This window comes from Petromyzon marinus, chromosome 2 (assembly GCF_048934315.1).
Source record: "Petromyzon marinus isolate PM22_M1 ecotype Great Lakes invasive population chromosome 2, UKy_Petmar_22M1.pri1.0, whole genome shotgun sequence".
Lineage (NCBI taxonomy): Eukaryota > Metazoa > Chordata > Hyperoartia > Petromyzontiformes > Petromyzontidae > Petromyzon > Petromyzon marinus.
This window is the reverse complement of record NC_133668.1, coordinates 12,466,783-12,481,397: the sequence shown is the minus strand read 5'-3', so window position 1 is coordinate 12,481,397 and position 14,615 is coordinate 12,466,783. Positions and strand designations below refer to the sequence as shown.

General features: G+C 44.7%; 1 protein-coding gene across 6 annotated transcripts in view; it reads left to right on the top strand.

Annotated features, from left to right (window-relative positions):
* Positions 1-14,615, top strand: part of LOC116947137 (voltage-gated delayed rectifier potassium channel KCNH8-like) — a 186,658-nt gene that overhangs the window by 118,008 nt on the left and 54,035 nt on the right. For all 6 annotated transcript variants that reach the window (XM_076070038.1, XM_076070034.1, XM_076070029.1 and 3 more), the window contains 2 exons: positions 10,850-11,053; positions 11,929-12,128. In XM_076070038.1, coding sequence (XP_075926153.1) covers positions 10,850-11,053; positions 11,929-12,128 — 404 coding nt within the window. The remainder of the gene's footprint in view (positions 1-10,849; positions 11,054-11,928; positions 12,129-14,615) is intronic.

Here is a 14,615-nt window from a genome sequence, read left to right as displayed (position 1 = left end):
ATCTTAGCCCGCAAGCCTATAACACCTGTTACACACGTTGGTCACCCATCCAAGTATGATCCAGGCTCAAATCTGCATAGGTTCCGAGATCTTACGAAATTGGGTAAAATCCAGGTGATTTGATGATCGATCAGGTATGTGTATCTTTATATTTTCACCTCACATTTGGTGAGTGACGAGTGTTTTGTTGAGTGGTGCATTCAACTTTTTGTTGTGCACTGTAGCAAACTCCTGACACTCCATGCAGCAAGCCACATCCTTAGACAAACAACACTCGCTGCACAATAACCAGGGCAGCCACCACTGTGCCCTGCATGTAAAGTGGCACATTTAAAGGCAGGAAACTCCATGCATGTGGAGTTGTGTTCGTATTGTAAAGACCAGGAAAGGCACCGGGCAGAGATGATCTCCCAAACGAAATGCTAAGGGAGGGTGGCGTTTGTGCACAGACTGCCCTACATGACATCATAGCAACAGTCTGGACCACTGGACGAGTTCCGCAGGATTTAAGAAGGGGGACCACACAGACTGTACCAACTACAGGGGCATCTCACAGTGTGCCGGGAAAGGTCCTGCCAAGGATTATTCAACATCGCCTTGCTAGGCATGCTGAGGAGAGGCTTGCGGAGCCCCAATGCGGTTTCAGGAAAAGGCGGTCCTGCATAGATGCCATATTTTCTGTCCGTCTGCTACAGCAGAGGTGTAGAGAATTCCAACAAGACCTACATCTCTGCTTTATTGACCTGGTCAAGGCCTATGATACCATCAGTGGGCCTGGGCTCTGGGTTGTTCTTCGTGCTTTCGGAGTTCCTGACCCTCTGCTCACGATCATTAAAGACCTTCATGATGGTGAGCGGGCCCGGGTAAAACTACATGGCCGGGAGTCAGAGCCATTCCCTTTACACCTTGGGGTGCGACAGGGATGTCCTCTGGCTCCCACATGATTTAACATCTATTTTCACCACGTAGTTCATGAAGCCTTCAATAACTGTACCGGGGAAATTTTCATTTGGTACAGATATAATGGTAGGCTGATCGATGCCCGGATGCGGTCAAGGGATGGTTCCCTATTGGTCAACGACGTTATGTATGGTGATGATTTGGTAATTGCTGCTCATTCAGAGGAGGAGTTAGAGACGCTTCTGCTGAAACTGGAGTGTGCCACTAAGAGGTTGTGCCTTACCATCAGCCCCACCAAAACTAGCACCTGCCTGGGTATTTTGTACCATAGCACACTCCACCCCCACAACTCCCAATCGGTGATTGGGCAGTTGTGGAGAGAGTGGAGAGTTTCCCATACCTGGGCAGTGTGCTCATGACCGGCTCCAGTTTGGCAGCGGAGGTCTCACTCCGAATCAGTCGAGTGGCAATATCTTTTCATCGGTTGCGTAACGCTGTGTGGAAGCTACCTGGTCTGTTGCTCCGCACGAAGCTTCAGGTCTTCTCGACCACAGTCATTCCCTCCCTTCTCTACGATTGCGAAACGTGGACCCCCCTAATGGAGCATCTTTGCCGGTAAGAAACATTTAGGCTGGCCTGCCTACGATCCATCCTGGGTTTAACCAGGCTGGATTGTGTGAGAAGCTCACAAATCCTTGAAAGATCTGGGCAAAAGTTCCATCGGTGAGCTCCTCCGGCAGGCAAGGCTGCGTTGGCTGGGTCATTTGGCCCGCATGCCCAGCCACTGCATGCCTAAACAGCTTTTGTTTGGCCGGATCGAGGGGGCTAAACGGGCACAGCACGGGCTAGAGAAGAGATGGAGTGATGTGGTACAGAAGGACGTGGAGCTGAGTGGACTTGCCGATGACTGGTACCAGCGGTGTCAAGATCGGCCTCAGTGGAGGAGGCTCGTGAAGGACACTATTGGGAAGTTGGAGACAGTTGCCCTCCAACAACAATGGAGGGCGGAGGAGCAACGCTCACAACAACGAGCGGAGCGCCGGGTGGCTAAAGCACAGCAAGTTGGCACAGTAGGGGGCACAGGTGGTCATCTCAGTCATCTCAGGCAGTCAACCCGTGAAACCTGGGTCTGCCCTGTGACCTCCTGCTAGCGGGCGTTCGACATTTCACGTGGCCTCAAGGTGCACATGGCCTGGCACAAGCGTCGTGGTGGCATCAACGCCACTTCGTGGCGAATGGCGGTTTTTGTTGTTGTATTGTAACGATGGACTTTATAGGAAGAGCTGTAAAGTGGGCAGCCCCTTGCCAGATTTGGCAGCACGACAGTGAACTGACTGGAGCCCTTGGGCGACGGTGACAAGAAGTGTCAGGGTCGGTCTCAAGGGGATGTGCCAATTTTCTCATAATTGGGTCTGCCGGCTACTTGGCACCAGAAGTGTGCCGGTGGTTTTGTCACATCAGTGAGAAACGAGGGCTGCTGAAACGGGTCCGACGAGCTGTTTTCGCTAATAAAATAGTTGTCTTGAGCATGAATACAAAGACACTTTGCAATAGCCTCAGAAGAAAATTGGAAATAACCAGGCAGGCTCATGCTATGCATGTCATTTTGCGTGATATAATTTTGCACTTGAGAAAAGTACGCACTTTAATTTTCCCTGCGATCAAAAAAATCTAAAATAATTATTTTCAGTGCTTTCTCAATCCGCTGCTGGATAAAGGCTTTCCAACACTACGGGCATTTATTGGAATGTAATAGTTTACCTGGATAATGCCTCGAGTTGGAACGTGTTGGTTAACAGCGTGGTCAGGGTGTCCAGTGACACACATATTTCACCACACTGCTCTGATGTTACCTGTGGCCAGGATTCGAACTCAGATCATTGGGTTCGTAGCACAGCGCATCAACCACTGTGCTGCCACTCCACCCTGTAGAGTGGAATCATTAAAAATGTGCTGAACATATTATTTCGTGCCTCACTTAGACTATCTACTTTAATATGTAATTACATTTCTTCTGTGATCATCTCACTTTTCACTATTACGGAAAAATGTTGTATGCAGGGTGATCAATGAATCAAAGGAGAAACGTGCATACGTAGAAGGATCAGATGCAGGAGAGAGGGCAGTCAGAAGCAAAGGGTAGAGTGTGGTTGTAAAGCATTGTCCCATTAGCCTAATGAACCAATTGAAATTCAATGACATGCTTTTCTCTAACATAATTAGCATTGGTGAAATACAGTGAAAGATTGTTTAAAACAAATAATCGGAATTGTACTTTACTCCGCTGTTTTTACGTACACCACATTTTGGTGGAGGGGTTGCTTTGCGACTATTTTCCTCTGACCAAACCACCTTGGATGTCCCCAATCTCCTCATATCTCAGAGGTTGAGCAGGATTTGGCCTTTTGATCACTAGGATGGGAAATTACCAGCAATAGATGCTCATATCTATCTGTACAGAGCTGTAAGTGCAACACCTTTGCAGGCATGGTGAGTTTTCTCCGGTTGATTTGGTTTCCTACTTAGTCAAGCCCAACACTCATTCATGGAATTGGCCAATGGTCATAATACTTGACCCTCCTGAAAAGGAATCTTAAGACTCACTGACGGTGATATTATGATTGCTAGTTTTGTATTTATAATAATTATCATTAATGAGTGGTGCATTGCTGTACAGAAGCTGATGCTTGTCAAGACAGATCAACGCTAGGTAACGGATGGTCATGAACCCCAAGAGCCTACGATTATAGCGTTGTTGCTTCATCGTGCTCTCAGCCAATTGCTTCCCCTCCACCCTAAAGAATGCCAATTGTTTCTGCATGCCATTTGGCATGCCCCACCAACCAGACAATTCCACTAGAAATGCATCTGTCCCCTCGAGGGAGTGTAAAAAAAACAGAAATGGTCTCCTGCTATAATGTTCCGATATTCGCCGCGGTTTATAATCATGGAGTGATTTCCAGGAGTCAGTAGGTGGGTAGAAAATGCCGCAAGGCTGCCGGACGGAATGGCAGTCACCATTGTGAGCGTGACCATGGCAGATGGATGGCTGTGCCCCTGCTGTGCAGGTGGATTATTTTCACCAGAAGCTATTCGTGTGGTGCTTAAACCCGACACATGCACACCACTTTCGAAGTCTGCCTTCAGTTTAATTTATGCGACACACAGATAGATAAATACATTCCCTTTTCCGTGATATTGGAATTAGTTGTGAGCATCTGTCTTTTGTTATGTAACGGTATAGCATGTTCTATTTGCCACACTGTGATACTGTATATAGTATCATTCAAATAAACAAGCCAGGCAAGTTACTATCATCACCATCAGCCGTGATCAATGGCTGATGATGATGATGAAGGTCTCCCCAAGCCATCGCCATTGCTGAAACTAAATAATATTCATGCCACCATCCTGCACAGGTCTATCAAACCAATGTTTGCCACGAGTGATTTTTTATGGAAATTAAATCCTCGATCAGTTCAATCTCCTTACCAATGTTTGGCCATTATACATGTGCTCTTGGGCAGTGTCATGTTACACAAGAGAGTCATCCATGAACACAGTGGGGAGGGCTCAAATCAAATTTAGTAAAGTTTAAAAAATCTAATTATTAAGTGCTGCCTTGGCAGGACTATGGGTGATGAAATAATATGTGTAAGCTGTACATATAATTTGTCATCACCATCGGCTGTTGCCTCTCCACTGCCAGATAAATATTTTTCTTTGTTGTTTCCATCCATCGTGGTCCCGCGATTCCACAATACATCTCATTTGTGCTCAAGGGCCAATATCATTGCTCCATTTCCACGGTGATCATCCTCTCCGTTGCGTCCCCACCTTTGACTATTATTCCATCACCAGTCTTATCCAGTGGCCGTCGCCCTTCTAGCAACGCGTGTTGTCGAAGCCCACTTACTTTTCCCAGTTGTCACTACGATGTCTGTAATTTTATGAACATGCTTCTTTTCTCTATGCTTCTCTTTGCACTATCATGGTTTGTTCCGTTTAATGTATCAGTGTCCACATGCTTCTGATCTTTCTGTCATAGCTGTCAGTGTGCAGTGATTGAAAGTGTTCTTCAGACACATTGGGTATATAGTGCTGCTTTTCATGGCTCCTTTTGATTATTCAGCCTTAGATAATCGTGCGAGGTGTACATATTCCAGATGTTTTTTGTTGTTGTTGTAATCCTCCAAACAATTGTTTTGCTTCGCTCATACATTTTATTATACATGACTTTTGTTTCATTCGTGTTCATCGTGAGTAAAATTTTGATCATTTATTTGTGCAGTTCCTCAATGCAACCTTTTGTTTTTTTTATTGAATATTATATTTCGTGCCATGAGTAAGAATCATTCAGCCTTAACCTGATTTACAAGAAGGACCAATGCTGTAAATAATGTTCATCGTTTGGTGTTAAGCCATGAGTAAACCTAAGTCGGCTAATCATACTCTTTGTTTTTTTCGGTAAAGTCACGTAGGTAAAATAAAATAAAACAACTAAATTAAATCACGACGTTTCAGAGGCAACACAAGCTTCCGTCTTCCGATGAGCTGTGACTTCTTATCTCGTTGTCTGTTAAAAGCTCTAACAGACAGGTGGAAATCTTCCCCGTAGAGGTAATTAATTCTAGATTTGAAGCTTTCGTGACTGCAAAGATTCATACTCTTTGTTTTTTTCGGTAAAGTCACGTAGGTAAAATTTACCTACGTGACTTTACCGAAAGCTTCAAATCTAGAATCGGCTAATCATGTTTTGACATTTATGTTTACGCATTTATATCTCCAGTATAATTTTCACAAAGTGTCTTCTAATTCTGCTTGTAATTAGCCAAACTGAGAGCGTATCTCCTTGTCCGACTCTTACTCTAATTTGTGTTTTTCAGTTGTGCTGGCGTCGTCTCAATTAGATTATATATATTAATAATTTAAATTAGTTTTTTCGATGTTTTTCTACTCATGCCCTTGACGGGTGCAACAGAGCAAAGAGGGCTCCACAAACAGAAGTGCATGATAATTTTTCTCAAATGTACTGAGTGGCTCTTGCTTATGATGTATGTTGAACTTCTATCGTACGTAATTAACCGTGCTTATCGGAGGCGCAGGGAAGGACAATAAACTAAACAGGGAACTCGACAACGTGTGTTGATGAGACTCAGGCAGTCATAACCGGTGTAGAGTTTGCCTGCTTAAACAAACATTGCTCTAGAAAGTTCATAGGCTGGTGGATGAAAAACATTACTTTCTTTTTTATTTCAAGAGGTGAAACGGACCATTTTATATGTAGTTATCGATGTATTTATGGAAAGAGTGGTTCCTGTTTAAGTTTGTGCAGGGCAATGCCACACAACAGTAAAGCAGCTGTCTGTAATTTCCACTCCTGATACTGACTTTCCAACAGCGGTTGTCGTATGGAGAGACTTGCTTGCGCAATAGGAATCTTGAATTTCCACCACTGGGTCAGGACCGTAAACAGGAGATGAGCACAAACTCAATGCTCGCTTGAGCATAAAATCACTTTTATGCTGACTTTACAAACATTTCCATTATTTTTAAGTGCACTGGGACGTCCAAAAGAACGAATGAGTGATTTAAATTGCACTTTTGGAGTTAGCACATGGACACACTATCGTCAATGTAACTGGCATCATGAAATTGTAAATGTAGTGTCCTTTATCCATTTCTTTTTTAAGCAAAATAATAATAAAATGCAGCTTGGCATTGATTTTATTAATTGTTATGATAACTCTTTATCCACAACATCTATGGGATAAGTCTATTTTCATGGCAGTTCATGCCTCTAGCAATCCTGCCACATCATCGTAGATGGCTTAACAAGGAAATGTTCTCCAATGGTACAAAAATCTGGTCGATTTAAAAGACCTTCATCATTGTGGCGATAGTAATTATTTCATAATCAACGTCCACAGAAAATAAACAACGTATTATGGGTTTGTGTTTTTTTGTGTGCGCGTGTGTGTGGGTGCAGCAGCGCCGTGGTTAGTGCGCTGCGCTATCAACCCAGCGACCCGAGTTCGATTCCCACTTACGCCCAATATCAATGGCGGATATCTGAATCGGTCATGGGCCTCCACATAGGTCGACTCAGCCTCAAATAAATACCTGGTGCAGTGTGTAAACATTGCCACTGGAGAAACAAAGGTGGCCGAGCGTGGTTCTGGCCACACCGCCCTCTCGTGTGCCATGGCGGCCTTCATAGGTTCTCGCTAACAGCACTTTCCCCAACAGTCTGTTAGGGCTATGTGGGGAATCTTTGTCTTGTGCATTATCCAGGGTGTCCATAAAGGTACAAATAATATAAAAGTTTAGCCTCATATTACATTGTTTATGCAATTTGCATCTCACAATTACCGAGGAACCACGGACAAGCTGGAGAGGCAGCCAGTCAGGTGAGCCGGCGCCAGCAATTAACCAAACTCTGTAGTCCAGTCCTTTGTCTATTAAGATGTTTTCAGCCGATTAATGAGTGTTGATACATGAAGGTACTTTATCTTTCATTTTAAAGGATTAATAGTTGTAAAGGATGAAGTGTTTGCTAAAAAAAAGTAAGAAGCTTGAGTGATCCTCGACAGCAGACAACAGAAGTATTCAAAATGATCACAGCCCAGTATGCATCTCTTGGATGTGCATACATCACATACTGTGCCATGCACGCTCATATGAACTGTACGCATACGAGAAAATAATCATGACGATGCCACAATCTCTTTATTAGGTCTCGAAAGCTAAACGGAGTAGAGCCTGGTTACCCAGGTTAGTACCTGAGACTGCCTGGAAGTGCGAAATGTTTAGCCTTGAGCTACAAGGTGGCCTGGAGATGACAGTATAGCGATTGATTTTTTTTTACAATCTATTTGTGCAGAGCTTTCAGTCACACCCCCCCCTCCCCGTTACTTTATTACGTAGGCTGTTGCGGTCATTATTATTCATGATAATGTAATTTGGGTTAGATCACATACGTAACATGTAAATGTGTCGTAAAACCACCTCCACCTGACAGCCAATTAGTAAGGTTTAGTCAATGAGCAAAACGTTCCAATTGGTTACTAAATTTTTATTTAAAGCTTTCGTGACTGCTACTACTTTAGCACACCGGTTGTGTGTGTTGGATAACATTTTGCTGGGGTGGCGAGATGTTATCTCCCTTTCCTGGTATACAGGAGGTTGTGGGTTCGATCCATGGTCACATGGATTTTCTTTGGATCCTCCGCTTTTCCCCTCCATATTTATAAACATGCATTTAGAGTATTTGGCTGCTATACATTTCCGAATCATAAGCCACTTCGTTCAGCAATCATTCGTGGCCAGGTCGCTTCTGAAAAAGAGCTATACAGCTCAGGGGGCATTACCTGGTAACATACAAAAAATATTTGAGCAGTTGAAGCCCACAGCATTTAAAATTAGAGTACGACCAGAATCATCAGGCGATTTCCAGAATTGTTATACTTTCGGGCTCCCCGGTTTCCTCGCACATGAAGCCGAATGCTCGTTAGGGTGAGACTCGATAAGGCTTTCCTGGGTAATAAAGGGCATTATTACAATAACACATTAATTATCGATACTCATTTAGTATATATATACAAAATCTAATTAGTGACGACAGGAAAACCAAGTTTGTATATTACAATGTTTATTGACCATTTTTAAACAATAGAGTAGTACAATTATAATAAATAGGAGACATTTGTTGTGTGGGTCTGTGTGCATGCGTAAACACTCGTGCACATGTAATTTATGGAATAGATTACTGCAGTCCCGAATTAGATGGCTTGGTATGTGTCTGTCTACTGTTTGTTGAACTCTTTTCTGTTTGTGTAGTATTCATGTTTTAAACATGAAGACAATGCAGCAGCAATAAAATATGAAGATGATAAGCTTTCAACAATATAAAAAAATATTTTAAGCTTCTGACAAAGATACAATTAATAAATCATATTAGTATGTTTACGTGTGTAATGGAGCTCTCAGAGACACCGTCTTGTTCAGTTATGTATATTTATTATGAATAACGTCCGCCGACTCACTGATAGCTTAACGATTAACCGCGGGTGACTATATACACTTGGGTAACTTAGGTAACTCTATTCTGAGACAACATAACTCTAGCCTTCCAAGACTAGAAGGTGCCCACTCCAGGATGATGAAGACGACCCGCTCCAAGGTGACGACGGCGACGGAAGTGCCCCCACAACAGCAGCCCAGAGCCCCGGTTCACCCGGCCACGCCCCTTTTCCCGAACCCTCTCTCACCCGCACCTGGCCCTGTCTGTCTCTGCCCTTATTACAATTTACGACCGTTAGGTCACGTGCTTCACCTCACGTGACCCTGTCAAGGCTTGTCGCATCAATCATTAGCGACCACTTAGGTCCCACATTAACCTAACCTGACCCTGTCTGTTAATTAGTAACCAGGGCCACGGGGAGCCGTACTATCCCTACATCACCCCGTACTGTCCTTACATGTGCATGTAACAGTGGCAGTGGTTGTTAGTGCACTGCGCTATGAACCCTATGCATTTGATTCATAGCCACGGCTATCAGTTCATAGAACTGCTTTTTTCAACGGTTTTACTTAACTTGACTCCTGTGTTTGTCGTCGTCAAATCTTGTAATGAAAATGTAGTCTACTTCCTGTTGTCCAATCAATTCCAAATTTTGCACAGTACTCAGATCCGGTGACAATGCATGTCTGTATCAAAATCGCCATCAATTAATCAATTAAATCGCTACTTTAAAGCAATTGACATTTTGTATGGACGCCTTAACATTTATATCTATACTGTATTTGTGTATTCAAAAACGCCGCGGTCCCTAAAATCTCGTATCGCCTCGCCCAAGAAGCAGATGCCACGTGTCTCAGGCGAGCCTGCTCCGTGTAAACGAGTTACGGGCACCCTCACTCCACACAAACAAAAGTTGTACATTGAATATTCATTTAGAAAATAACCAATTCAATCAAGTCATCGTTGATGTGGGAGCAGGTGCCGCATCATTGACGTACTTCTCGACAGTGAGTTCAACGAAGTTGTGAATAAAAGCGTTGTTTTAAAAAAAAGTTTGTAAGGAGTTTATTATAACTGCTTTTTATGTTCAGTTTGTTCTTCCCCCCGTACCTCCGATTAGCACGGTTGGATACGTATTGTGCAAAAGAAGTTCAACATGCATACATATCAATCACCAGTGGCAAGTGATATGGGGTATAAACATCATGACAGCCTGGCATAGTGCTTGTCACGTAGGGTTGCCACCTTTCCAACAGACCAAACCTAGACATTTTTCAATTTGCGTCAGGTCTATCATAACCGTGCAGAATACTGTAATAAAGTTCAATACAATACTTGTATTCTTTGGGTCTTTCTGTAAAGTCACGTAGATAGGTTAAAAGAAAATAACATGATGACCACTTGTGTTGCGATCGAAACGTCGTAGTCTTTTGTTATTTTCTTTGAACCAATCTACGTGACTTTACCGAAAGACCCAAAGAATATTAATTCCTGCAGTCACGAAAGCTTTAAGTCAAGATTTTTACAATATCTGTACCAGATCTCGGTATAAATAAATTCCTGCCACCCGAACACAAGACGCCAATTCCCAGACTGTCCAGGTCCACGGACAGGTGCAGGCCTGGCTCCAGTTCCTCGTGGATGGGGTGGCCTGTGGAGCCATTATATAGGCCACCAAAACAGTCATATATCCAGTACCACTAAGCAGAGTGAACTTTGGTGCTGCCAAGGGGACATTTCGTGGTGCAGGGCTCAGCCGCACAACCCTCCCTATTCGCCGTGCTTGGAGGGGTGGCAGCCATAGGACCTCACCACTGCCTCATTTCCCATTGAATAAGTGCTTCATCCTAACAGCCAGCGCTTGCCCCAATAGTCTACATAGTCTACAAACAGGGTACCCGTGTGCTTGTGTGTGCGTTGTGGCAGGCTGGCTGCACCAGCTACGCAAGCGGCTGGAGGCGTCCGGCTCGGCCAACAGCAGCGTGTCACACTGCGGCCCTCCCCTGCGCAGTGCCTACATCACCTCTCTCTACTTCACGCTCAGCAGCATCACCAGCGTCGGCTTCGGCAACGTCTCGGCCAACACGGACTCAGAAAAGATCTTCTCCATCTGCGCCATGCTCATTGGAGGTGGGTCCTTTAGTTTCGCAGCTGGTGACTAAGATTCTTCGACTTTTGGTATGTTTCATGAGTCAGGTGGTTTTTTCGCTGCTCGGGGGAGGAAGATGTGTTGCGATGGCGGTTGCGCAATGATGATGCCATGTGGAAGAAAAAGAGATGCTGCAGTGGACGTGTTGGGTTTTGCCGCCTCTTTGCCCACCTTCCCCTCCATCTGAATCGTCACCCATGTAATTGCATTTAGCCACTATATACATTTAAATTTATCTTGTTTTCCCCCTGCTTGCTACTTGCGAGGAAAGCACACACCTTCATTGTTAGTCTGTTGATTTTCACGTTGTCGATGGCTTGTGTAGAGTGTGGCATGCTGCTCCTTCATCTGCCCATCTCATGAATGTTCTTGATTTGTTTCATGTTGCATTCATTGTAATCGCTTATTGTGTTCAGCTTGCAAAATCAAATTAAGGTTTACATCATTTAATGCATATGCTCTGTCTGTAACAAGAGCCCATGATAACTCTTTTAAAGATCTTCCAATATAGACAACATTTTTATATAAAGGTGTGTTTCTATTAAAGACCATATGATACAGGGTAAGTCTGTGATCCATAATATAAGCTTTTTGATTTAGATCGCGTAAATTTACGTGATATTGATCGCGAAAGCCTACGTGTCGCATTAAAAGCTGTATATGAGCTACATTTAACCTCCATGGAAATAACGAGTTTTGCAACTAAAACCGATATTTTCAGGAGCACCCAACCCCTAAATGATCCTAGTATTTCGAGGACACACCGGACCTCCGTTGTGTGTCCTCTTCTACCTACCCTAACCTGTCCACTGCAAAAAACCCGGCGCCGCTGAAAACAAAATTCGCCCACACACAGCGCTGATGCACGCCGTGGTGTTTGGGAACGTGACGGCCATCATCCAGCGGATGTACTCGCGCCGCTCGCTATACCTCACGCGCACCAAGGACCTCAAGGAGTTTATCCGCATCCACCGCCTGCCCCAGCCACTCAAGCAGCGCATGCTCGAGTACTTCCAGACAACGTGGTCCGTCAACAATGGCATTGACACCAACGAGGTGGGCAAACCCTCCGCCGGACACTGCACACAGAAAACCAGGTAGGCCCAAGGGGACACATGCCGTGGTTCTAGAGTTGTCACTGGTTCTGGTTTTTCGACGATCATCCTTTGTGATTCTTTACAGAACATTAAAAGTCCCACTTGCTGTCAGTTGTGCGATAATACTGGGCTCAAAACAATGCACAGTCATGTAGTTCTTTCCTCTTCAGGTATCGTAAGATATTAATTTCCCCCATGATATATCCTGGGTTTTTTTCTGCCTCACATGTGTAAACGCAACGTGGTTCATGGTTTACATAGGCAAGACCCTTAGGTTTTGTCATTGTACGTGACATGAGCAGGTGACCAATTAATTAGAGGATAATAGAACAGCATAAGGTGATCATTTGAGTAATAGTGACCAAATCCTCCCAGAATAGCGCTGACATTGCCAGATCACGGAAGCGAAGCATAGCCAAGTCTGGATAGTTCTTGGATTGGCGATCATTGTGCATAAGATAGGTATCGTCGGCTGCTGTGCTACGTTCTCAACTGAGAGCCGTGCAGAAAAATATATTGTTGTACTGTACTGTGCTCCGACATCTATGCCATCTGCCTTCACCAACCTGTATATACCAGCATGGTGTAATATGCTCAAATAACCCACACGGTGTGAAATGGCCTTCATCTAGCAGTGGATTGATGTAAGGATTGCACAGATACAATGTTTAATACAGCAGGGCTGGTGCTGAGCTTTCACTAGACCTGTTTGCGCAGTAGACAGTGTGGATTTCCATTCTGGAAAACCTGGAGTAGAGCGCACCACTGCCCACCGGATCTATAGCAATGGCACGTCGTTGGTCATGACAATGCAGGACAGAACATAGGTCTGATCATTTTGCTTCCACTCAGCGTCCTTCACTAACGAACCACTTCGGGAGCTGGACTATAGAACATTTGTCACTGTAGCAGCTCCTAGCAGCCATTAGAAACATAACAATGGCATCAATTCATCGAAATTATGTAGCCAAAAGAGGGAGCACGCTTGACCGTACGACTACCACGGAGATGGAGCAATGAAATAATCTCATGTGTAGAACCTAAAAGTGATCGATTCATCACAAGAGCTTTATAGATGGCGACGGCTTGGAGAGGGCTTCATCTAGCAGTGGATAGATCACAGCTGACAATAAACCTGATTGGCATACAAAGCTGTACTCGAGCGGTTTGTGCTTTCTTATTTTAGTTCTCGTGCAATAATTGAGCAGCGAGAAAATAATCTGCTCGTGTTAGAGTGAATTACTACCCATACATCGATCGATAACAATCTTCATCATATTTAAAGTGTCACTGCAAATACATTTCCAGCACAAGAGCAGCACAAATAATGAGCTCTTCCATCCCCCATTGAGGTGCCACAAGGCATGTGTTTTAACAAAGCTCCGGATGGATGGCTATTTTTACACTTATTTTCTTTAAAAATATATATTTCCCTTACTATATAAGCAACGCTTTAAGTTTCAACACGGTAGAGAGGTATATAGACAGTTATGGTCAATGGTAATTTTTAAAAGTGCACATTTCCAGTGGGTCAAAAAAAACCCTACGTTACATAATTCGAAACAACATCAAAGGTGGTTATGAGAATATGTGCAGTAAAATTAGGACATGTGAAGAGGAGTCGGAGAATGGTTTAAGCCCTTCTTTATTTCTCCAATGCACAGCAACACTCGTTCCAAGACCAACCCCGAACACACGTCTCACAGCCCCTTTAAACGCCTCTATCTCTACTCTCGGTCCCAATACACATCCGCGTCGGGCACGCCTGGTCACTGCCCTTTAACCCCTGACCCCATCCAGTGCATTCCCGCGCGTGTGATTGGTGCCTGTTATCGTGAGAGCGGAGATGTCGTGTCTGCGTGGTGCGTGTGCGTGAGGGTGGCTCGCAGATCCCTTACATCACCCACCCCCCCCTTCCTTGAGATCAAGCCGTCCTCGGCTCAACAAATGTATGCCTCGGCCGTTTAAAGCCAACTGCGGCTGGGTACATGCAATCCAAACAATAACAAAAAAAGTGCAATAAGCAAAAGTAACACAACACAATTCCCCCTCTGTCTCCTTATTAACAAGAGTGCCGCCTCTGTCGCCGACTTCCCCCACGATCCAATCCCTCGACCGAATACAATAGAGTTGCAGGGATGTTCGTGTACACAGCTGCGACGAGGTGGCGTGAGCGTGAGCGGGTTAAGGAGCCCCGTCCTGTGGCCAAGTCCTCTGCTGCGGCTGCGTTTTCAGCCACGGATGGCGACGGGTCCGGTGCTGGCGTTCCGGTCACCTGTAGTCCTGCAGGATGGACAGTGTCTGCATTGTCAGTCGATCGCGTAGTAGGCCGTGAGTGTGACAACCTCTTCCCACCCGGCCGAACTGACGACGAAGGTGGTGAAGGTGACGATGCTCGTAGGGGCAGCTCGGCCGCGACAGCGTTTTAGCCTCAAGGGTGAACGTA